The sequence below is a fragment of the Zingiber officinale genome, chromosome 6B (assembly GCF_018446385.1).
Source record: "Zingiber officinale cultivar Zhangliang chromosome 6B, Zo_v1.1, whole genome shotgun sequence".
Lineage (NCBI taxonomy): Eukaryota > Viridiplantae > Streptophyta > Magnoliopsida > Zingiberales > Zingiberaceae > Zingiber > Zingiber officinale.
In genome coordinates, this window is record NC_055996.1 from 111,729,518 (window position 1) to 111,754,534 (window position 25,017).

General features: G+C 34.4%; 3 protein-coding genes across 3 annotated transcripts; all 3 read right to left on the reverse strand.

The window, feature by feature from the left end:
* Nucleotides 1-205: 205 nt before the first annotated feature.
* On the reverse strand, nucleotides 206-1,807 carry LOC121988934 (UDP-glycosyltransferase 73C3-like). Its single transcript, XM_042542667.1, has one exon. The coding sequence runs from the start codon at nucleotides 1,744-1,746 to the stop codon at nucleotides 229-231; it is 1,518 nt and encodes a 505-aa protein (XP_042398601.1). The 5' UTR covers nucleotides 1,747-1,807; the 3' UTR covers nucleotides 206-228.
* Nucleotides 1,808-15,482: 13,675 nt separating this feature from the next.
* On the reverse strand, nucleotides 15,483-16,746 carry LOC121988936 (UDP-glycosyltransferase 73C4-like). Its single transcript, XM_042542668.1, has one exon. It carries the CDS (start codon nucleotides 16,733-16,735, stop codon nucleotides 15,509-15,511), a length of 1,227 nt encoding a protein of 408 aa, XP_042398602.1. The 5' UTR covers nucleotides 16,736-16,746; the 3' UTR covers nucleotides 15,483-15,508.
* Nucleotides 16,741-17,028, reverse strand: LOC121991379 (UDP-glycosyltransferase 73C6-like; the record flags this gene model as incomplete). Its single annotated transcript, XM_042545387.1, has 1 exon — nucleotides 16,741-17,028. A coding segment is annotated over exon 1 (288 nt), but the record flags the coding sequence as incomplete, so codon positions are not given.
* Nucleotides 17,029-25,017: the final 7,989 nt, after the last annotated feature.

Below are 25,017 nucleotides of genomic sequence, written 5' to 3' on the forward strand. Positions count from 1 at the left end.
ACTAGGATTAGAAAAATCCTTTTCTTTTTCTATATTTTCTATAGTCGAAATAAAATTCATTGTCTGTTGATCTATTTCATCAATTCTTTCTTGATTTCTTTCATCGTTGTAAATAGATTCAGAAAATTCATATACGATCAATAGTATATATAAATAAACTCTATCCTAATTAATTAATAATAATAAAATAATTATCTTCTATTTATTTATCTGTTGTTTCCTGTATGGCTATATCTGTGTTTCCGTAACATATAGCTTAACAGTAGTCGCGTCTAAAACATGCTGAATCATTAGCGTTAAGCTCTCGTAAGACGACCCGCCAGGTTCCATCGCTTTCTTCGCCTCGATCGCCAGTTGCTTCGCCCTCTGTCTTCTCGCCTGCGCCTCCTCTCCTCCATCCATCACCGCCTCTATAGCCCGTTCCACGTCCTCTCGCGCGATCAAGCCCTCGCTCTCCCTCGACACATAGAGCGTCTTCATTTGGGGCTTCAGCGCCACGCCGGTCTGCAGAACCTTCACCACCAAATTCTCGTTCAGAAACTGGTCCGCAAGGTGCGGCCACGTGATCATGGGAATTCCGAGGGACACCGCCTCCAGCGTCGAGTTCCAGCCGCAGTGCGTTAGGAATGCCCCTACGGAGGGGTGGGAGAGGATCATCACCTGTGGCGCCCACCCCTTCAGTATCAGCCCCCGCGACCTCGTCCGCTCCTCCAACTCCGGCAGCCATTTCTCCACCTCCGGCGACATGTCCCTCTGCTTGATCACCCAAACGAACGGCCGGTTGGACGCCTCCAACCCAGCTCCGATCTCGAAGGTATGCGAGGGGCTATTGGTGGCGAGCGTGCCGAAGCTGACATAAATGACGGACGCCGTGTCCTTGGCGTCGAGCCAATTGGAAATTAGCTCCGCTTCATTAGCAGTCGTCTTGTTGCCGCGCAAGACTGTGTATTCGGCTTCCTTGTTGGCGAGGCTCACCGGTCCAATAGGCCAGATCGTCTTGCCTAGAGCCTTCTGGTAGAGGTTGAGGAAGGGAGTCTCTAGCTCGCGGAAGGTGTTGATGATCAACCCATCTGCCGTGGCTTCGGCCTCTGTTACCTGTTCTTGAAGCTTTTCCCGCTCTGGGTAGTCGAAAAACCTCAAAGCCTGGGCTCTAACCACCTCTATTTTCTGAGGTAAGCCGGGGATGAAGAAGGGCTGGAACATGTCGCCGGGGACGTCTCCGGAGGACGCGTATTCGTGAACGTTGCGGCTGCAGAGGAGGAAGAAGCAGGATGGCCCGTGAAAAATGAAGCGGAGCAGTCCCAGCTCCCGCGCAACGTCCCTCGTCCAGGGATTGCACGAGTCGGAGACGAGGCACGTCGGCTTTGGTTGCAACTGGCGAAGGCAGGCAACCAGCGGTCCGGCCATCATGCTCAGCGCCTCGAAGTACTTGTTCGCCTCTTCGCGGGTCTTGATGTGGTCGATGTTCTCGCTGCCCTCCGGCAGGCCGACTTCGGCGCAGGGGAAGCGGAGCTTGGCCAGGCGAATGAGGAGGCCGCGGGCGTTGGCGCGGTCGATGAGGGCCTTGAACCGGGTGGAATTGAGGGGAGTAGTGACGACGGTGACGAGGGCTCCGCGAGCGGCGAGGAGGCAGGCCAGGTCGACCATGGGGATCATGTGCCCCTGCGCGAAGAGCGGCACCAGCACGAAGTGAGGCTTCTCTTGCCCGCTGCTGGACTCGATGATGTTGATCATCTTCTTGGTCATTTTCCTGAGAATTGAATCTGCGTCGCAATTGAATTGCACTGCCGGCTAGGTATATATAGCCCTCCCTCCAACGACTCAATGAAATCGAACACGACAGAGTAATTTCTCTCGTATTGTATTATTAACAATTTATTAAAAAAAAGTTTACATTGTAAATATAGCCGCACGTGGATCTGCTCAGTCATCGGAGAGCAATTGATTTCTCCAATAATTGAAACAATGCCGTGATTGAATTGCCCAAGCCAATGCGCGTATACATATCTAATATATGTGGACTGTTGGCGCCGATGTCGTAGTGTTTTATTCAAATTTGGTTGAGATGATTGCCATTCTTTCGTCGATCTTCTAGAAGCCTAAACAGTCTATCGCCTTGACTGAATTGTGATGATGACTTTTCAATTCAGCATTAATGGCAATATTCGCGATCCGACAACAGGCGCCTCGATTAATCCGAAATTCGTGAACTCACCGATGATGAAACCGGAGAGATTCGTTCAAGTTCATGGTCGGATTGGCAGAGATCTGCACGATGAAAGCTGTCTTTCTGTCCTTTCCTGAGCTGTTACTTGAACCATGCAAATTTTCTGTCTCTATTCTGAGTTCAGATTTTCTATCTTCATTTCTTTTTATCCTGTGTCATGTGTCAGATAATCTCAAGATATCATGATATCTTTAATATATATACAATATTCTCATGATGTACAAAATATACTTAAAATTTAATTTGATCTGTTCAATCAATAATAAAATATTGAGATAGAAAAAAATAAAGACAAAAGATCCGAACTGCTCAATTAGTAAAAGGATTTCTTCTCTCATCCGTAACTTTGTTTCAAATTTTTAATGAATAGATTTATAAGTTAAAATAAAATAAAATTAATCGTCGATTGTTTTGATATTTTTAAATTTATTATCAACCCATTTCCACTGAGAAATCAAGAATAGATGGACGTAGCGAAGTGTCGTCACGCGTCAATTATAATAAGAATTATCCTACAGGTAGCAGGAATTCAGTCAAAAGAAGGAAGATAGATGACACATATTTATTAATAAAAAAAATAAAAGAGCCATTTTAATGAAAATGAAAATGAAAATGAAAATGACATCTTATATTTTCATCTAAAAATATCTTCTAATTAAAACTTCTCGATTTTTCTTTTCAAAATGATTTTTAATGTCGGTTATATTTGTTTGTCAAAACTATTATAATTAAAATAACAGTATTTTTGAATTAAAAATAAGATAGGATGCTTTTTAAAAAAAAACAGTGTAAGAGTATGAGAATATTTTATTCATTTTTAATGTATTTTATTTAAAAACTTTTAAATTTAGTATATTTGTTTCTAAATATTTTCTTTTATTACTCGAAGAATACTAGACTTGACCGCGATTTGAAATGGATGATTTGACCGTTCGAAATTATGCCAATTATAATTTGATTAATGATTTATGATGATTTAAGATTATTATTTATATTAAAAAAATATAAAATATAGAAAAATTAGAAAATAGGTAAATTTATTAGCGCATCCAAATATCTTCAAATGGATATTTGAAAGATATTAAAAATCTCCGAATATAAATTTATATCCATTTTTATTTTATTTTGATGGTATGCAACAAGATACATCAAAAATATATATATATTGAAAGTGAGATATTTAATGGATGAAATTCATACATATTTAGTTGGTAAAAATTTAATTGTGAAATTTGAAATTTTTGAAGAGTGAAATATTTAAAGAGTAATGTATAACTAGGGACCATTAATATTTAAGAGAAATATCCGCTAAGATGCTATTGTCAACCCATTTCCACTAAGAGCATCTCTAATACAAGATTTTTTTAATGATTTGAGAAATGAAAAAATTGAACAAAAAAATTCTAACTAGTGTGGATACAAGATTTGAAATTTATAGTTCCAGAGTAGTAGTGAAATTTCAAAACTATTTTTCTATCTTAAAATTAATATAATATGCATGTAACCTTATAATTGCATGTTATGAATTATACTATACAAAAATTATTTAGAGCTCTAACTATTAGATGTATTAGGTTTATAGAATATTGATGTGACATGATGTAACATATTGAGATCATAAAATTTTTTTTATAGAACTCTAAGGGCATATCCAATGCCATCTTGAGGTTTGTAAAATCAAAAAATATCAATAAAAAAGTTTGAATCATTGTAGAGGTGAGATTTGAGGTTTGTAGTTCAAAACAGTATTGAAAACTCAAACTTGCTTCTTTTTTTTTCTTTCGAAGATAGAGTTTGTATTTAATGATAAAGTAATGTTGCATTTTGATTTATGATTTGTAATGTAGAGAGTTATTTGATTTGTAATGTAGGGTAAAAAAAAAATTATAGAGAAGTTTTTTTAATTATAGAGAAAATAATAGATTTTTTATTTTTGATGTGAGATTAATGTGATATATTAAAAATTATAAAAAAAAATTATTTAGAAATTTAACCAAAAGGTCGGAAAACATCAAGAATAGCTGGACATAGCCAAGGTGTCACCAATTATAATAAAATTATCTCTATAGGTAGGATTGGCAATAACTCAGTCCAAAGAAGGAAGATAGATGACAAATATTTATTAGGAAATATTTAAAAGTCATTTTAATGAAAATGACATCCTCTATTCCTCTGTTGTCTTCTAAAAATATCTTCTAATTAAAACTGCTCTATTTGTTTTTCAAAATTATTTTTATTGTCGGTTATATTTGTTTGTCAAGACTATTATAATTAAAATAACAGTATTTTTGAATTAAAAATAAGATAGGATGCTTTTTAAAAAAAAATGTGTAAGAGTATGAGAATATTCTATTCATTTTTAACGTATTTTATTTTAAAATTTTAAAATTGAGTATATTTGTTTTTAAGAGTATTTCCAATAAAAGTTTTTAGCTTTTTGTTTTGGGCCCCGCAAATAATGAAGAGAGACTTAGAAGCTATCTTAAATTTTAATGCCGTATAGGAAAGAGAATCGGAAAAGAGCAGGAGAAAAGCTTGTTACGTTTCATTTCCGTTATCATCTATAATTTTAATTATACGATTATTAAATAATCATATAATTAAAATTGAAAAAAATAAAATATAATCAAATATTATTCGATTGAACCTAAATAATACAATAAAAAAAATTTTAATGAATAATTTAATTTAATATTTTATTATATAATTATCCTCAATTACAAAATCAACTATATTATTATTATTATTTTCTTATTATTATTTTTTTACTTTTTACATTTATTTATTTGTTTTATTTATTTTTGTTTTATTTATTTTTGTTTTTTTTTATTTTTTACATTTTTTTATTTTTATTTTTTACATTTTTATTATTTTTTTATTTTTTAAGTTTTTTTTATTTTTTATTTTTTATGTTTTTTATTTTTTTTTACGTTTTTTAATATTTTTTAATATTTTACTTTTTTTTCTAATTTTTTTTATTTTTAATTTTTTTTACATTTGTTATTATTTTTTTATGTTTTTTCTATTTTTTTTTTTACATTTTTCTCTTATAAGAGAATATTTTTGATAAAAAAATTCATTAACTCTGAAATTAAGAAAAACCTCAGTTTTCCAATTTGAAGTATCAGAACATTACTCTAGAATTATCAATTATCTAAATTAAACAGAATAAAATTTTTATTGAGAACTTTATATATGGATAATTAAAATTATAACTCTCAATTGATCACGATTTGACTCTCGATTAACTATTTATGATGATTTAAGATTATTATTTATATTAAAAAAATATAAAATATAAAAAAATTAAAAAAGAAGTAAATTTTTTAGAAAATTAAAAGTTTGTTTGTACCTTTATTTCAAAATCTTCTATTTCATTTTTTTAATTATATTTCTTTTAGTTTATATTTTACTTTCGTCTAATCATCTAATATCGTTTCAGATTCTAAAAAGTGATATCTAAAAAACTTAAAAAATAAATAAAATATAATGAACAAGGAAATACCCAATATGAAAGCCCTATGTTTTTCAGTGTTGGGCTCCCTAGTTTTTTTCACCACCCAGTGCAAGACAACATATCGAAGTGAGCCCAGTGTAGGCGTGTAACCCAGTGATTCTTTTTTGCCGGCCTCCCTCCTTGCACGAAGTAAACATCTAGACAGTGATCATTGCCACTTTCAGCGCACCATCTCTTTCTTTAACCACCGATTCTCCTCACTCAATCTCTTGCAATACGTTTTCAAGTGCTAGTAAGCGGTAATTCATCTCCATCTGCTTTGTCGTCCTCTTCCTTTGTCAAAATCCAATCTTTCCATCAATTTCATCTAAGAATCTCTGTTTTTTTCATCTCCAATTCAATCAAAATAGGAGGACAAGAAAAAGAATTGGGTACCTCACCTGACTCTTTTATTCCATAACAATTTTCACTTTTTTAACGCACAGAAAATGACTTGCTGTATAAATGATTTGTGATTGCTATAATTGAATTCTTTGTCAGTCGGTCAAGTCCTACTTTTGTGACTGCAATCTTAAACCATTTAAACAACAGCTAGAAACTCAAATTCAATCATAAAAAAAAAAAATATTTTTAATATATTTTATTTCTATGGATGAATTTAAAGTACTAAGATTACTTCTAAATTCTCGTCGCATCAAGTTTAGAAGCTTGCTATTATTTTTTTTCTTTTAATTTAGATTGTTCCCTTAGCGCAGTCCTATTAAAGAGAAACATTACATTATTCCCTTATTGAAGAGTTTATTTTAAAAAGAAAATATAAATAGGTAAGTGTAGGGAGACACATTGATATCACCACATTTACATTTTCAATTTGTATATTTGTTCCCTTTTTATTTTTTTTTATTTCAAGCATTTTAAATTTCAGCATAGCGCTGGATTTTATTAGTAATCAGCTTCTCTTATCTCAAGTGACAAATTACAAGTAAATTTAGATTTTTAGTTATGATTTTATTTAAAATTATTTTATTTTTTAAATTATCTAAAAATTATGACTCTAATATTTGGGAATATTATGATATTATAACTTGATTTATTATTATATTTGAGTTTGTCATAAAATGAATAACATGATTGAATTTGTTATAATTGATTGATAGTTATTTTTTGTTTTACGTTATAAATAATTAATTTGTAGTTGTTTGTTGTCCTTCGGTTATAAATGGAACACCGGCAGCTTTCAAATAAAAACTCAAAAATATTATTATTATTTTTTAGGAAAAGAGATAATCAATCTAAATCTGATAATCAATTGTAAGAGACTGGTAGTTGGATCCTCTATTTTCAATTTATAGCCTCCTTTTGTATCTAGGTCAGTAGAACAAAGAGAGGAAGAATTTGATATTTGTTCTATTGAATGAGATCTAGGATTACGAAAACTAATTTGTGAATATTCTGTTAATGAGCGGGATGAGATTAGAAGCACATATATTAAAGCAAGATCTTATCAACCCAAACTTATTGAGTATCCAAGAACAAAAATTGGAAACCAAAACCGTCGATTTTAATGTTTAGTTCAAACAAGTTCTTTGGCTAGAATATTTACCTTCAAAGGACAAAGCATATTGTTTTCCATGCTTCTTTTTGAGAATACAAGTAATCCAATGGCTCATTCTGCACTTATTTTTTAAGAGTTTAATAGTTGGAAGAGAGTTAATGATGGAGAAAAATATGTATTTTTTATTCATGTTGGTTCATTGTCTTCATCACATAATAGATGTGTGAAATGTGTTCAGGATTTGATGAAACCAAAGTAAAATATTGACAAAGTGATGAATACTCAATCTACAGAAGAAATTATAAAGAATAGGTTGTATTTAAAGGCAACAATTGAAGGTTTATTATGGCTTGCAACTCAAGGATGTTCTGTTAGAGGCCATGCTGAATCATAGAGTTCCTTAAACCGTGAAAATTTTATTGAATTCTTAAAATTTCAAACACATTTAAATGATGAAATTGTAAAAGTTGTGTTACATAATGCCCCGCAAAATGCTAAATACACTTGTCCACAAATTCAAAAGGAAATATTACATATTTTTACTAATAAAGTGAGAACAATGATTCAAGATGAATTGAGAGATGTTAAGTTTTATATTTCTGTTGATGAAGCTCAAGATGAATCCAAAAAAGAGCAAATGACCATTATTTTCAAATTTGTTAATAATTTTGATTTTTTGGTAGAACGTTTCTTTGAGATTTTGAGTGTTGAGGACACAATATCGACAAATCTTAAAAAATTAATTTCTGACATCTTTGTTCAACACATTATTCAAATCTAGAACATGAGGGTACAAGGGTATGATGGTGCAAGTAATATGTGTGGTGAATGGAATGAGCTTCAAATATTATTTCTTAGAGATTGTCCATATGCCTATTATGTACATTGTTTTGCTCATCGTTTACAGTTAACATTGGTTGCAGCTTCTAAGGATGTGCCTTCACGACCTGGGGTTTACCCCGCTATGAGCCTATGGCCCCTGCATCTGCATGAACCTCCCTCCATATCCGTGGGGCCGACATTAGGGGGGCCGCTAAGGTAGCGGATCTACCTTTTTTCTAATGATGTGCCTTCTATTTGGCAATTGTGTTCTTATTTGACTTCCATTGTAATCTTCGTCATCTCGCCTCCTAAACGTCTTAATGAGTTACAATATGCTCAACAAGAAGAGATTGTATATATATTGGCTATTGGTGAGTGTGAGAATGGTGCAGGAGCTAATCAAATTGGTACATTGTATAGACCCGATGCATCTCATTGGAGCACTCATTATGATTCTATTAAGAACTTGATAGACATGTATGCAGCAACTCGTAAGATCCTTGGAAATCTCAGTGAAAATGGGTCAAATGGTACAATACGTGGGGAAACTTGTGGTTTATGCAACATAATTATAAGTTTTGAATTTGTATTTGTGTTATTTTTTTTATGGAAAATATCTTAGAAACCATTAACATTCTTTGTCAAGCTCTACAAAATAAATCACAAGACATTGTGAATGCTTTAAAATTTGTCTCAACCACAAAGGCCATCCTTCTAAAATTTAGAAGATGGTTGGGATGAATTTTTTGAGAGAGTAAAGACTTTTTGTGAATGACATAATATTGAGATACCTGATATGAGTTGTGGTTATAAAGTTAATCATTATTATCAACAATGGAATCATGTCACAATTGAGTATCATTATTACTATGATATTTTTAATGCTATAATATATTTTCAAGTGATGGAACTAAATTGTAGATTCAGTGAGGCAACAAAAAATTTAATGCGAGCGACATTTGCAAGCTTGCATCAAAATTTTATCCGGTTGATTTTACTCAACAAGAAATTCATGCTTTGAAAGCTGAATTGCAACACTATCAATTTGACATAGTTTGTGATCGTGAGTTTCAACAAATTTCTACTCTTTCTGCATTATATAGAGAAATGATTGTGACAAAAAAGGCTAAGAGTTAGGTTATGATTCAGAGCATCTTGTATTGACTCTTCATGTATCAATTGCAATGGCAGAGAGAGCCTTTTCTGTTGGAGCAATCCCAATGGTCCGTGGGACCATGTGTTTTGGTGTTTGGGCAAAGGGTTTAAGTTAGGTTTACCCTCGTTATTTGATATGTGTACTTGAGTTGTGCAGGACTGCAGGTGACACATGTGACTTAGGTTGACGGCTTCGGGTCCGGTGAAGGATGGAGCATCCGAGGGACCGTGGACAAGGCAGCAAGGACAAGGGCCGAGGGAAGCGACTTCGAGACATACGCAAAGGATGGAATTGGGGACGAGCCGCGGGCTTCGATGCATCCGAGGGACGAGAACCAAAGGAAGCAGGGTTGAAGGCAAGAGGTCAAGGCTGCAAAGAAGAGTCAAATGAGTCGTGAGGGTACGAGTGCATGAGAGATTGCACTCGGAGTAAAATCCTAGTTTTAGGGTTTTACTGTAGCGGCAATGTAGCAGTTACTGTAGCGCACTGTAGCAGTCGACTGGTGTATGGACCAATCGACTGATGCACTGTAGCAGAGAGCCGTTGAGATAGCCGTTGGGCTGGCACCAGTCGACTGGTAACGGGCAAATCAGGTTCTGATTTGTTCCAAGCTCTATAAGAAGGAGCTTCATATGGCCGGCCAAGGTTACGAAATTAGACTTGGTTAAAGCCTAATTAGTAGTCACCAAAGTGCTCAAAGTTCCCTTATGTCCAAGTGTTTTTGGTGAGTGTTGTGGTGAGGTTTCTCCACCCACAAGGAGGTTGAGCTAGCCGGAGTTTGCCAGGGACTAATCCACCGACGAATTGAGGGATCGTCCACCTTATGGACACGTCGTGGAGTAGGAACAAGTTATCTCCGAACCACGTAAACGAACGTGTTAGCGGAAGCAAGGATTTGGGGGCGCCGTCTATCCAACCCCCCTTCAAGCCGGCCGCAAGATCCTCCAACATTTTCATCCATGAAATTTCTCCAAATGACCCATCACAACAAGATAGATGATGATTTACTTTCTGATTGCATGATTTTCTACATAGAACGACAATTGTCTTAGAAAATAGACTCGGATAATAGATGAGTTTTATACTCTAAAATCTCGTCAAGCACCACTTAAGTAGATATTGAAGTATTTTGTATAAAAATTGAACTATGTAAAAGGATATTAGTATATAAATGTTATATGCATGTTTGTTAAATGTATATTTTATTATTGTCATAATTTAGCCCAGGGCAGTTGAAGACCCTGGCTACGCTATTGGGGATGATCAATTCAGTCCTATAGAAGTTTCCCATCAACCACTTACATAAATCAGAAAAATACACATGAAAACACATTCTAACAATCAACGTTCTCAGGTACGTTACCTATTAGTAAGAAAACCCTTCATAATACACTGTAGTTGAGTTTCAAACTCAAGTTGTCAAATTTATTATTGGAGAATCTGACTAAACATCCTACCCGACCTAAAAAGTCATATATAGAAGAACATTATAATAAATTATAAACTATCTCCATCTTATTCATCAATATCAGTAATAATGAATATCCTGGTCATTAGGTGAGTATTCGGTTAAAATCGACCGAACCAAACAGAATTAACTGTTAGTACATTTGGCATCAATAGTAAAACTTAAGTTTTGATGAATGACAAGTAAATTAAAGTTAAATGTGTTGTTAATCTAACTTTGTTACCGAGTGCATAGGGTTGACTAACTTGACAGGTCAAGAAGACCCTACACCAGGCATGAAGTCCAGTTAAGATGTGTGATTCCCAATTGGTGAAGTCTAGATATGAAATTCTGGCAGAAAGTCAGGATGTTTGATTCCCAATGGGTTAAAGCCCAGATGTGCGATTCCGATAGGAGGTCAGGATATTTGATTACCAATGGACGAAGTCCAGATGTACAATTTTGGTAAGAAAACCTGGTGGATCAGAGTGGACATCAAGGAAGTAACTTGACATTTGGTAAGTGGAGGAGAGTGACTCAGTGAGGACGTGTCCCATTTGAGAGGACAGTAGGCATCAGTCAAATTTTGGTTCATTTCAGAAACCTAAATTGAGACCTTGACTAGATCCTGGTCTCGGGAAGATAGGATCTAACTAATAAATCTATATAAATTGTCCATGCATATATTTTTCTAACTCTATATTGTAGAGACAAACATAGACCTTTGAATTCTGCATGTGTGGCAACTGATAGAACTTGATTCTGAGTTCGAAGTCAAAAGATATAGCCTCTAGAAGACTACTGTATCAAACCAGCAGTTGGAGGTGCCTCGCATGCTTCTGGAGGTGCCTTGAGCTTGCTTGAAGGCACCTTGAAGTACTTTGAAGGCGCCTTCCAGAAGATAAAACCTAAAGTTTGTATATTTTATCATCATCAAAGATAGGGGATAGAATTTACTTGTGGAAGTGCTTCAGAGGAGGTTGAAGGCGCCTTCCATATTCTATATAAGCTCTATTCGAGCAGCATTCAAAACACAACTCTTCTATAAGCTTCTATGCGTCCATTTGATATTCTGACTGGTCTGGCTTTATGGTGCTACTCTGCTATGACATTACTATGAGTGAAGCTAGGCAGGTGAAAGTCTCGGTGAGGGAAGTCGGGCAGTGAGAAAATCCTAGTGAGTGAAGCTAGGTGAAAGTCCTGGTGAGTGAAGCCAAGCAGATGGAAAGTCCTGGTGAGTGAAGCCAGGTAGATGAAAAGTCCTAGTGAGTGAAACTAGGCAGATGGAAAGACCTGATAAGTGAAGTCAGGCACGTGGAGATCTAGGTGGGTCAAGGTTGATCGAACATCTAGTGTTGGGAAGCCCAAGTAGGTTAAAGGATTAACCAGATACTTGGCACGAGGAAATCCAAATGAATCAAGGGTGACCGAACATTTGGTGGAAGTACAAGTGGGTCATGGAGGACCGGACATTTGACATGAGACAGTAAGTCCAAGTGGGTCAAGGTTGACCAGATACTTGGCATGGGGAGTAAAGTCCAAGTGGGTCAAAGGATTGATTGAACACTTGGCGAAGAAGTCCCAGCAGGTCAAGGTTGACCGGATGCTAGGCATGAGGAGTTTCAATAGGTCACAGTTAACCGGATGTTGGAATTGAGGATCCTAGACTTGATTTAAGCAAGTCAAAGGAAGGACAATCGATCAACCAATTGATTGGGCCATAGTCCAATCAATTAGTTGATCGATTGGTTGTGTACCCGAGTGAAGGTTGGCCCAATCCATCAGCCGATCGATTGGGAAGTTAAATCGCGACCACAGATGAGCTCCCAATCGATCAGCCGATCGATTGGTCACCACCAATCGATCGGATGATCGATTGGAGCCAGTTTTCTTGTGCGATCGCGAGAAACACAAAAGAAGACTGAATCAGTCAGCCGATCGATTGGGATGTGACCGTTGTGTAAGTTAAAGCCATTGTCAAGAGATTTCTTCGTCACTTCTTCGCCAGCTCCATCCCAATCTTTACACAAGTTTCTCCACAACTCTCTGCCAGTTCTTGAAGCTTCTTGGAGTAAAGTGTTGCTGCACTTCCAAGGTTAAGAGGCATTTCACACAAGAAGAAGAAGCTAGGGTTTCAGTTTCACGTTATAAATCTTGTAAGATTTTATTTGTATTAGCTTCTCTTTTCTTCTTGTTGTATTGAGAGTTTGTACAAGGCTTCTCCGCCTTTGGTAGTCACTGTGAAGGAGCGTTTTTATTAGTGGAGAGTGTGTCGTGTGTGGATCCTTGGATTAGTTGCTTCTTCTTGAGGTGGATACCAAGTAAATCTCTAGTGTTAGCATTGTGAGAGTAGCTTGAGTGTTTTCCGCTACAGCAACATTATCAAAGCAAACAGCGCATGACGAGCTATTCACCCCCCTCTAGCATCAATCGACCCTAACAAGTGGTATCAGAGCAAGGTCGCTCTTCACCAGAATCATCGCCGGAAAGGGCAACGAGCTAGAGAGAGAAAAAGTTAAAGCAAATTTTAACAAGTTAAAGACTTCATCAAAGGCTCAACTTTAAAATGAAATTCCGAGATAAATTCAGATTCGACATGAGGGTGCCTCCACCGTACACATCAACAAGTTTCGATCTTTGAAAATCAATGATCGAAAAAATTTTCATGGTGGACATAGAGCAATGGTTTGCTCTAATGGAAGGTTTCCAAGCTTAAACAAATTCAAAAGGCAAAATTCTCAAGAAGAGCAAGTGGAGCCAAGAGAAAAATCAAAGAAGCGAGGCCAATGATAACGTGACCAAAGTATTGGTCAACATATTGCCGAGCAACATTTTGAAGCAAATAGGAGAATTTGAAGATGTCAAGAAGCTATAGAGCAAATTAGCTAAACTCCATGAGGTCTCCTCCACTGTACCAAACCAAGAATAATCCAAAGAGGGTGACGCATTAGATCAAGATCAAGAGGAGGAGGACTTCGAGGTTGAGAGATGCTCAACATCAGAAGAAAAAGAACAAGAAGCTTCATCCTCCACAAAGTGCAAAGAAAAAGGCAAGGAGGGAGTGTACTCCTTGTTTCATGTACATAAGGATGATGATGATGAAGCCTCCACCTCTAGGATTAAGGGGGAGTGTAGATTATTGACTTTGGAGAGTCATTCAGTGACACCGGAGTAAGAAGAAGCTTCTACCTCTAGGTCAAATGATGAAGAAGAAGATGGTGCCACCTCCATAAATCAATAAAAATCAAATAGAAGATCATGTGCCACCCCTACAAGCAAAGAAGATATAACTATTTCAAATTTCCATAATAAAAATCACATTATATGTTTTGAGTGTAGGGGAAAAGGGTACTACAAGAGTGAGTATCCTAAATTGGTCAAGAAGAAGGGCCAAGTGGCACCCAAGGCTAAGGAGAAGCCTAAGAAGGTCGGTCCCGTGACAAAGAAGAGAAAGGAACACATTGTGTGTTTCTTGTGCCATCAAAAAGGATATTATCGGAGCCAATGTCCAAAGGGGAAGAAACCGACCAAAGTCAAAGGAGGAAGCACAAGTCAAGGGGAAGCTTCCAAGATAAAATCCAAGGTATCATTCATTGAACCTATTCCTTTAACTCATGATAAAAAATATGCTAGAAATAATTTATATCATTTTAATATTATTTATCATGAAAATAGGAAGCATGGTAGAATTAAGGAAAATCATGTGGCCTATCATGCTAAAATCACTCAATCTAAGGCTAGAAAAATAGATAACAAATTAGCCAATAACTCTAAGGATTTTAGATATAGGCCTAAAACAAAAAATTCTCATAGGAATCAAGAAAAACCAAAATCTAAGGATTTAAGGTTGAAAAATCAAGCCTTGAGGTCAAGGTTTGATAAATTAGAAAAGACCCTAAAGAAATTGGAAAATAATTTTAAGAGTCAAAATAATAAAAACCTAGGTTTAGATAAATAAGAGTCATCCTATGGTCATAGAGGTTTGGAATACAAACTTAATACTAAGAAAGATGTGACTTCATACCATAAGATTCCATATAATTATGGAACTAACCCTAGATGTAACGATCAAGTCAAAAATACAATAGCAATATCATTTCTCTTCTTCCATTCAACAATAGCAGTAAAGCAATAACCGCTTTACAACAATCTTTCGTCCATAAGTGTTATCCTTTTTTTTTAATCATCTTCAATAAGTCAAATAGTAAATTTTTTTTCTAAATTTTACTCAGTACACAATAACGAATTTTGTTCCTTGTTCTGACATATTCACCACCAAAATACAATATTCCTTCTTTGCTATTCTTATTCTGGAGATAGATTAGATTTTAATCTTCAAACAATTCCTCATCTTCTTCTAATTGTTATCTACTTTCATCAAAGGCAAAATTCAATATTGATCTCTTGTTTCGTTAATCAGACAAAATAACAATTTAAAAGATTCAAAAATTAATTTCAATTATTAATAATTTATCATATTTAGATTATAATTTAAAATATATTTATCATTGTTTTTATATTTATTATTAAATTTTAATTTTATTCTCATCAAATATTTATTTCAATTATCTAATTCACACAAATTCATTTAATTCACTATCTATACACATATTTCAAAAAATTATTATAAAATATATATATAAACCGTCCAAAGGAATTTATCATTATCTAAAAAGAAGTTATTCTTCTTAAAGTCACCATTTAAACTCAAATCTAAAACAGAACATATACCCATAATTTTTATCATAATATTTGTTAATATATTATTTTAATTATATATATAAATAAACTTGTTAGTCTATCCTAATTAATTAATAATAATAAAATAATTATCTTCTATTTATTTATCTCACTGTTGTTTCCGTATCATGTAGCTTAACAGAAGTCGCGTCTAAAACATGCTGAATCATTAGCGTTAAGCTCTCGTAAGACGACCCGCCAGGTTCCATCGCCTTCTTCGCCTCGATCGCCAGTTGCTTCGCCCTCTGTCTTCTCGCCTGCGCCTCCTCTCCTCCATCCATCACCGCCTCTATCGCCCGTTCCACGTCCTCTCGCGCGATCAAGCCCTCGCTCTCCCTCGACACATAGAGCGTCTTCATTTGGGGCTTCAGCGCCACGCCGGTCTGCAGAACCTTCACCACCAAATTCTCGTTCAGAAACTGGTCCGCAAGGTGCGGCCACGTGATCATGGGAATTCCGAGGGACACCGCCTCCTGCGTCGAGTTCCAGCCGCAGTGCGTTAGGAATGCCCCTACGGAGGGGTGGGAGAGAATCATCACCTGCGGCGCCCACCCCTTCAGTATCAGCCCCCTGGACCTCGTTCGCTCCTCCAACTCCGGCAGCCATTTCTCCACCTCCGGCAATATGTCCCACTGCTTGATCACCCAAATGAACGGCCGGTTGGACGCCTCCAACCCAGTTCCGATCTCCAAGGTATGTGAGGGGCTATTCGAGACGATCGTCCCGAAGCTGACATAGATGACGGAAGCCGTGTCCTTGGCGTCGAGCCAATTGGAAATCCGCCGCGCCTCTTCGGCTATAGTCTTGTCGCCGCGAAAGATTGCGTCTTCGGGTTTCTTGTTGGAGAGGCTCACCGGTCCGATATGCCATATCGTCTTGCCGAGAGCCCTCTGGTAGTGGTCGAGGAAGGGAGACTCCAACTCACGGAAGGTGTTGATGATGTGCCCATCAGCCGTGGCTTCGGCCTCCGTTTTCTGTTCTAGAAATTTCTCCCACCCGGGGTAGTCAAAGAACCTCAAAGCCTGCACTCTGACCACCTCTATTTTCTGAGGCAAGCCGGGGACGAAGAACGGCTGGAAGAAGTCGCCGGGAACATCTCCGGAGGATGCGTATTCGTGAACATTGTGGCTGCAAAGGAGGAAGAAGCAGGAGGGCCCGTGGAAAATAAAGCGAAGCAGGCCTAGCTCGCGCGCGACATCCCTCGTCCAGGGATTGCTCGAGTCAGAGACGAGGCACGTTGGTTTGGGCCACTGCTGGCGAAGGTAGGCAACCAATGGCTCGGTCAGCATGCTTGTCGCCAGGAAGAACTTATCTATCTTCTCGGTTTCCATGACGAGTCAGCGTTCTCGGAGCCCTCCGGCAGACCGACCTCGGCGCAGGGGAATTGGAGTTCAGCAAGGCGGATGACGAGGCCATCAGCGTTGGCGCGATCGACGAAGGACTTGATTCGAGTAGTGTTGACTGGAGTAGTGACGATGGTGACGAGGGCCCCGCGGGCGGCGAGGAGGCAGCCAAAGTCGACCATGGGGATCATGTGCCCCTGAGCGAACAGCGGCACCAGCACGAAGTGAGGCTTCTCTTGCCCGCTGCTGGGCTCGATGATGTTGATCACCTTCTTGGTCATTTTCCTGAGAATTGAATCTGCGTCGTGATTGAATTGCACTGCCGGCTAGGTATATATATCCCTCCCTCCAACGACTCAATGAAATCGAACACGATAGAATAATTTCTCTCGTATTGTATTATTAACAAGAGTAATGATAGGAAAAAAATTTAATGAAAACCTCAAAGATAAACACATAAAATCATGGTCCATCATTTTATTCTTTTGTAGATCTCATCATTTTATATGTCTATCCTTGAAATTTTCATTGAATTTCATTTTTCTATTAATAATTTATTAAAAAAAAAGTTTACATTGTAAATATAGCCGCACGTGGATCTGCTCAGTCATCGGAGAGCAATTGATTTCTCCAATAATTGAAACAATGCCGTGATTGAATTGCCCAAGCCAATGCGCGTATGCATATCTAATATATGTTGACTGTTTGCGCGGACGTCGTAGTGTTTTATTCAAATTTGATTGACATGATTGCCATTCTTTCGTCGATCTTCTAGGAGCCAAAACAGTCTATCGCCTTGATTGAATTATGATGATGACTTTTCAGTTCAGCATTAATGGCAATATTCGCGATCCGACAGCAGGCGCCTCGATACATCCGAAATTCGTGAACTCACCGATGACGAAACGGGAGTGATTCGTTCTAGTTCATGGTCGGATTGGCAGAGATCTGCACGATGAAAGCTCTCTTTCTGTTCTTTCCTGAGCTGCTACTTGAACCATGCAAGTTTTCTGTCTCCATTCTTGAAGGATTCCTTCTTTAATCCGGAACTTTGTTTCAAATTTTTAATGAATAAATTTATAAGTTAAAATAAAATAAAATTAATCGTCGATTGTTTTGATATTTTTAAATTTATTATCAACCCATTTCCACTGAGAAATCAATAATAGATGGACGTAGCGAAGTGTCGTCACTCGTCAATTATAATAAGAATTAGCAGGAATTCAGTCAAAAGAAGGAAGATAGATGACACATATTTATTAATAAAAAAAAATAAAAGAGCCATTTTAATGAAAATGAAAATGAAAATGACATCTTATATTCTCATCTAAAAATATCTTCTAATTAAAACTTCTCGATTTTTCTTTTCAAAATTATTTTTAATGTCGCTTATATTTGTTTGTCAAAACTATTATAATTAAAATAACAGTATTTTTGAATTAAAAATAAGATAGGATGCTTTTTTTTTTTAAAAAAAAACAGTGTTAGAGTATGAGAATATTTTATTCATTTTTAACGTATTTATTTAAAAACTTTTAAATTTAGTATATTTGTTTCTAAATATTTTCTTTTATTACTCGAAGAATACTAGATTTGACCGCGATTTGAAATGGATGATTTGACCGTTCGAAATTATGCCAATTATAATTCGATTAATGATTTATGATGATTTAAGATTATTATTTATATTAAAAAATATATAAAATATAGAAAAATTAGAAAATATGTATACTAAATTTATTAGCGCATCCAAGTATATTTTCTTTTATTTATAAGATTATTATTATGCACTTATAGAGAAGTTTTTTTATTACAGAGAAAATAATAGATTTTTTTATTTTTGATGTGAGATTAATGTGATATATTAAAAATTATATTAAAAAATTTATTTAGAAATTTAACCAAAAGGTCGGAAAACAACAAGAATAGCTGGACATAGCCAAGGTGTCGCCAATTATAATAAGAATTATCTCTATAGGTAGGATTGGCAAGAACTCAGTCCAAAGAAGGAAGATAGATGACAAAAATTTATTAGTAAATATTTAAAAGTCATTTTAATGAAAATGACATCCTCTATTCCTCTGTTGTCTTCTAAAAATATCTTCTAATTAAAACTGCTCTATTTGTTTTTCAAAATTATTTTTAATGTCGGTTATATTTGTTTGTCAAGATTATTATAATTAAAATAACAGTATTTTTGAATTAAAAATAAGATAGGATGCTTTTAAAAAAAAATGTGTAAGAGTATGAGAATATTCTATTCATTTTTAACGTATTTTATTTTAAAATTTTAAAATTTAGAATATTTGTTTTTAAGAGTATTTCCAATAAAAGTTTTTAGCTTTTTGTTATGGGCCCCGCAAATAATGAAGAGAGACTTAGAAGCTATCTTAAATTTTAATGCCGTAAAGGAAAGAGAATCGGAAAAGAGCAGGAGAAAAGCTTGTTACGTTTAATTTACGTTATCATCTATAATTTTAATTATATGATTATCAAATAATCATATAATTAAAATTAAAAAAAATATATATAATCAAATATTATTCGATTGAATCTAAATAATACAATAAAAAAATTTATTTAAAAATTTTAATAAATAATTTAATTTAATTTAACATTTTATTATATAATTATCCTCAGTTACAAAATCAACTATATTATTATTATTATTATTTACTTATTTTTATTTTTTTTACTTTTTACATTTATTTATTTATTTATTTTTTACATTTTTTTACTTTTATTTCTTACATTTTTTATTTTTTTTATTTTTAAAGTTTTTTTGTTTTTTATTATTTTTAATTTTTTAATTTTTTTATGTTTTTATATTTTTTACATTTTTTATATTTTTTAATTTTTTTAATTTACATTTTTTTCTATTTTTTTAATGTTTTTTTTATTTTTTTACATTTGTTATTAATTTTTTATGTTTTTTCTATTATTTTTACATTTTTATCTTATGAGAGGGTATTTTTGGTAAAAAAATTCATTAACCCCGGAATCAAGAAAAACCTCAGTTTTCTAATTCTGAGTTGCATGACTCTTTTGTTGAAGTATCAGGTATAGAACTTTACTCGAGAATTATCAATTACCTAAATCAAATCGAGTTTTTATTGATAATTTTATATGGATAACAAAAATTATAACTCTCAATTGATCACGATTTGACTGTCTAGATTAACTATTTATGATGATTTAAGATTATTATTTATATTAAAAAATTATAAAATATAGAAAATTAAAAAAAAAGGTAAATTTTTTAGAAAATTAAAAGTTTGTTTGTACCTTTATTTCAAAATCTTCTATTTCATTTTTTTAATTATATTTCTTTTGGTTTATATTTTACTTTCGTCTAATCATCTAATATCGTTTCAGATTCTAAAAAGTCATATATAAAAAACTTAAAAAATAAATAAAATATAATGAACAAGGAAATCCCCAATATGAAAGCCCTATTTTTTTCAGTGTTGGGCTCCCTAGTTTTTTTCACCACCCAGTGCAAGACAACATATCGAAGTGAGCCCATTGTAGGCGTGTAACCCAGTGATTCATTTTTGCCGGCCTCCCTCCTTGCATGAAGTATACATCGAGACAGTGATCATTGCCACTTTCAGCGCATCATCTCTTTTTTTTTTTGACCACCGATTCTCCTCACTCAGCCTCTTGCAATATCTTTTCAAGTGCTATTAAGCGATAATTCATCTCCATCTACTTTGTCGTCTTCGTCCTTTGTCAAAATCCAATCTTTCCATCAATTTCATCTAAGAATCTCTGGTTTTTTTTTCATCTCCAATTCAATCGAAATAGGAGGACAAGAAAAAGAATTGGGTACCTCACCTGCCTCTTTTATTCCATAACAATAATTTTCACTTTTTAAACACACAGAAAATGACTTGCTGTTTAAATGATTTGTGATTGCTATAGTTGAATTCTTTGCCAGTCGGCCAAGTCTTGCTTTTACAATTGCAATCTTAAACTATTTAAACAACACTTAAAAACTCAAATTCAATCATAAAAAAAAACATATTTTTAATACGTTTTATTTCAATGGATGAATTTAAAGTACTAAGATTACTTCTAAATTCTCGTCGCATCAAGTTTAGAAGCTTGCTATTATTTTTTTCTTTTAATTTAGATTGTTCCCTTAGCCGTAGCCCTATTAAAGAGAAACATTACATTATTCCCTTATTGAAGAGTTTATTTTAAAAAGAAAATATAAATAGATAAGTGTAGGCAGACACATTGATATCACCACATTTACATTTTCAATTTGTATATTTGTTCCCTTTTAAATTTTTTTTTTTAGTTTTTCAATTTCAAGCATTTCAAATTTTAGCATAGCACTGGATTTTATTAGTAATCAGCTTCTCTTATCTTGAAATGACAAATTACAAGTAATTTTAGATTTTTAGTTATGATTTTATTTGAAATTATTTTATTTTTTAAATTATCTAAAAATTATGACTCTAATATTTGGGAATATTATGATATTATAACTTGATTTATTATTGTATTTGAGTTTGTCATAAAATGAATAACATGATTGAATTTGTTATAATTGATTGGTAGTCATTTTTTGTTTTACGTTATAAATAATTAATTTGTAGTTGTTTGTTGTCCTTCGGTTATGAACACCAGCATCTTTCAAATAAAAACTCAAAAATATTATTATTATTTTTTAGGAAAAGAGATGATCAATCTAAATCTGATAATCAATTGCAAGAGACTGGTAGTTGGATTCTCTACTTTCGATTTATAGCCTCCTTTTGTATCTAGGCCGGTAGAACAAAGAGAGGAAGAATTTGATATTTGTTCTATTGAATAAGATCTAGGATTATGAAAACTAATTTGTGAATACTCTGTTAATGAGTGGGATGAGATTAGAAGCACATATATTAAAGCAGGGTCTTATCAACCCAAACTTATTGAGTATCCAAGAACAAAAATTGGAAACCAAAATCGTCGATTCAATATGTTTGGTTCAAATAATTTCTTTGGCTAGAATATTTACCTTCAAAGGACAAAGCATATTGTTTTCCATGCTTCTTTTTGAGAATACAAGTAATCCAATGGCTCATTCTGCACATATTTTTTAAGAGTTTAATAGTTGGAAGAGAGTTAATGATAGAGAAAAATATGTATTTTTTATTCATGTTGGTTCATTGTCTTCATCACATAATAGATGTGTGAAATGTGTTCAGGATTTGATGAAACCAAAGTAAAATATTGACAAAGTAATGAATACTCAATCTACAGAAGAAATTATAAAGAATAGGTTGTGTTTAAAGACAACAATTGAAGGTTTATTATGGCTTGCAACTCAAGGATGTTCTTTTAGAGGCCATGCTGAATTAGAGAGTTCCTTAAACCGTGAAAATTTTATTGAATTCTTAAAATTTTAAACACATTTAAATGATGAAATTGCAAAAGTTGTGTTACATAATGCCCCGCAAAATGCTAAATACACTTCTCTGCAAATTCAAAAGGAAATATTACATATTTTTACTAATAAAGTGAGAACAATGATTCAAGATGAATTGAAAGATGTTAAGTTTTCTATTTTTGTTGATGAAGCTCAAGATGAATCCAAAAAAGAGCAAATGACCATTATTTTCAAATTTGTTAATAATTTTAATTTTTTGGTGGAACGTTTCTTTGAGATTTTGAGTGTTGAGGACACAATATCGACAAATCTTAAAAAATTAATTTTTGACATCTTTGTTCAACACATTATTCAAATCCAGAACATGAGGGGTACAAGGGTATGATGGTGCAAGTAATATGCGTGGTGAATGGAATGAGCTTCAAGTATTATTTCTTAGAGATTGTTCATATATCTATTATGTACATTATTTTGCTCATCGTTTACAGTTAATATTGGTTGCAGCTTCTAAGGATGTGCCTTCACGACCTGGGGTTTACCCCGCCATGCGCCTATGACTTGTGTACCTGCATGAACCTCTCTACATATCCGTGGGACCGACACTAGGGGGGTCGCTAAGGTAGCGGATCTACCTTTTTTCTAAGGATGTGCTTTCTATTTAGCAATTGTTTTCTTATTTGACTTCCATTGTAATCTTCATCATCTCGCCTCCTAAACGTCTTAATGAGTTACAATATGCTCAACAAGAAGAGATTGTATATATATTGGCTATTGGTGAGTGTGAGTATGGTACAGGAGCTAATCAAATTGGTACATTGTATAGATCCGATGCTTCTCATTGGAGCACTCATTATGATTCTGTTAAGAACTTGATAGACATGTATGCAGCAACTCGTAAGATCCTTGGAAATCTCAGTGAAAATGGGGCAAATGGTACAATACGTGGGGAAGCTTGTGGTTTATGCAACATAATTATAAGTTTTGAATTTGTATTTGTGTTATTTTTTTATGGAAAATATCTTAGAAACCATTGACATTCTTTGTCAAGCTCTACAACATAAATCACAAGACATTGTGAATGTTTTAAAATTTATCTCAACCACAAAAGTCATCCTTCTAAAATTTAGGAGATGGTTGGGATGAATTTTTTGAGAGAGTAAAGACTTTTTGTGAATGACATAATATTGAGATGTCTGATATGAGTTGTGGTTATAAAGTTAATCATTATTATCAATAATGGAATCATGTCACAATTGAGTATCATTATTACTATGATATTTTTAATGCTATAATATATTTTCAAGTGATGGAACTAAATTATAGATTCAGTGAGGCAACAAAAAATTTAATGCAAGTGACATTTGCAAGATTGCATCAAAATTTTATCCGGTTGATTTTACTCAACAAGAAATTCATGCTTTGAAATCTGAATTGCAATACTATCAACTTGACATAGTTTGTGATCGTGAGTTTCAACAAATTTCTACTCTTTCTGCATTATATAGAGAGATGATTGTGACAAAAAAGGCTAAGAGTTAGGTTATGATTCAGAGCATCTTGTATTGACTCTTCATGTATCAATTGCAATGGCAGAGAGAGCCTTTTCATCCATGAAATTTCTCCAAATGACCCATCACAACAAGATAGATGATGATTTACTTTATGATTACATGATTTTCTACATAGAACGATAATTGTCTTAGAAAATAGACTCGGATAATAGATGAGTTTTATACTCCAAAATCTCGTCAAACACCACTTAAATATATATTGAAGGATTTTGTATAAAAATTGAACTATGTAAAAGGATATTGGTATATAAATGTTATATGCATGTTTGTTAAATGTATATTTTATTATTGTCATAATTTAGCCCAGGGCAGTTGAAGACCCTGGCTACGCTATTGGGGATGATTAATTCAGTCCTATAGAAGTTTCCCATTGACCACTTACATAAATCAGAAAAATACACATGAAAACGCATTCTGACAACCAACGTTCTCAGGTCCGTTACCTATTAGTAAGAAAATCCTCCATAATACACTGTAGTTGAGTTTCAAACTCAAGTTGTCAAATTTATTATTGGAGAATCTGACTAGACATCCTACCCGGCCTAAAAATTCATATATAGAAGAATATTATAATAAATTATAAACTATCTCCATCTTATTCATCAATATCAGTAATAATGAATATCCTGGTCATTAGGTGAGTATTCGGTTAAAATCGACCGAACCGAACTGAATTAACTGTTAGTACATTTGGCATCAATAGTAAAACTTAAGTTTTGATGAATGACAAGTAAATTAAAGTTAAATGTGTTGTTGATATAACTTTGTTACCGAGTGCATAGGGTTGACTAACTTGACAGGTCAAGAAGACCAGACACCAGGCAGGAAGTCCAGTTAAGATGTGTGATTCCCAATTAGTGAAGTCTAGATATGAAATTCTGGCAAAAGGTCAGGATGTTTGATTCCCGATGGGTTAAAATTCGGATGTGTGATTCCGGTAGAAGGTCGGATGTTCAATTCCCAATGGACGAAGTCCGGATGTACAATTCTGGTAAGAAAACCTGGTGGATCAGAGTGGACATCAAGGAAGTAACTTGACATTTGGTAAGTGGAGGTAAGTGAGTGGAGGAGAGTGACTCAGTGAGGATGCACCCCATTTGAGAGGACAGTAGGCATCAATCCAATTTTGGTTCATTTCAGAAACCTAAATTGAGACCTTGACTAGATCCTGGTCTCGGGAAGATAGGATCTAACTAATAAATCTATATAAATTATCCATGCATATATTTTTCTAACTCTATATTGTAGAGACGAACATAGACCTTTGAATTCTGCATGTGTGGCAACTGATAGAGCTTGATTCTAAGTTCGAAGTC

Excerpts from the sequence above, each read along its gene's own strand:
- LOC121988936 (XM_042542668.1), bottom strand. The coding sequence starts at position 16,735 with ATGGAAACCGAGAAGATAGATAAGTTCTTCCTGGCGACAAGCATGCTG.
- LOC121988934 (XM_042542667.1), bottom strand. The coding sequence starts at position 1,746 with ATGACCAAGAAGATGATCAACATCATCGAGTCCAGCAGCGGGCAAGAG.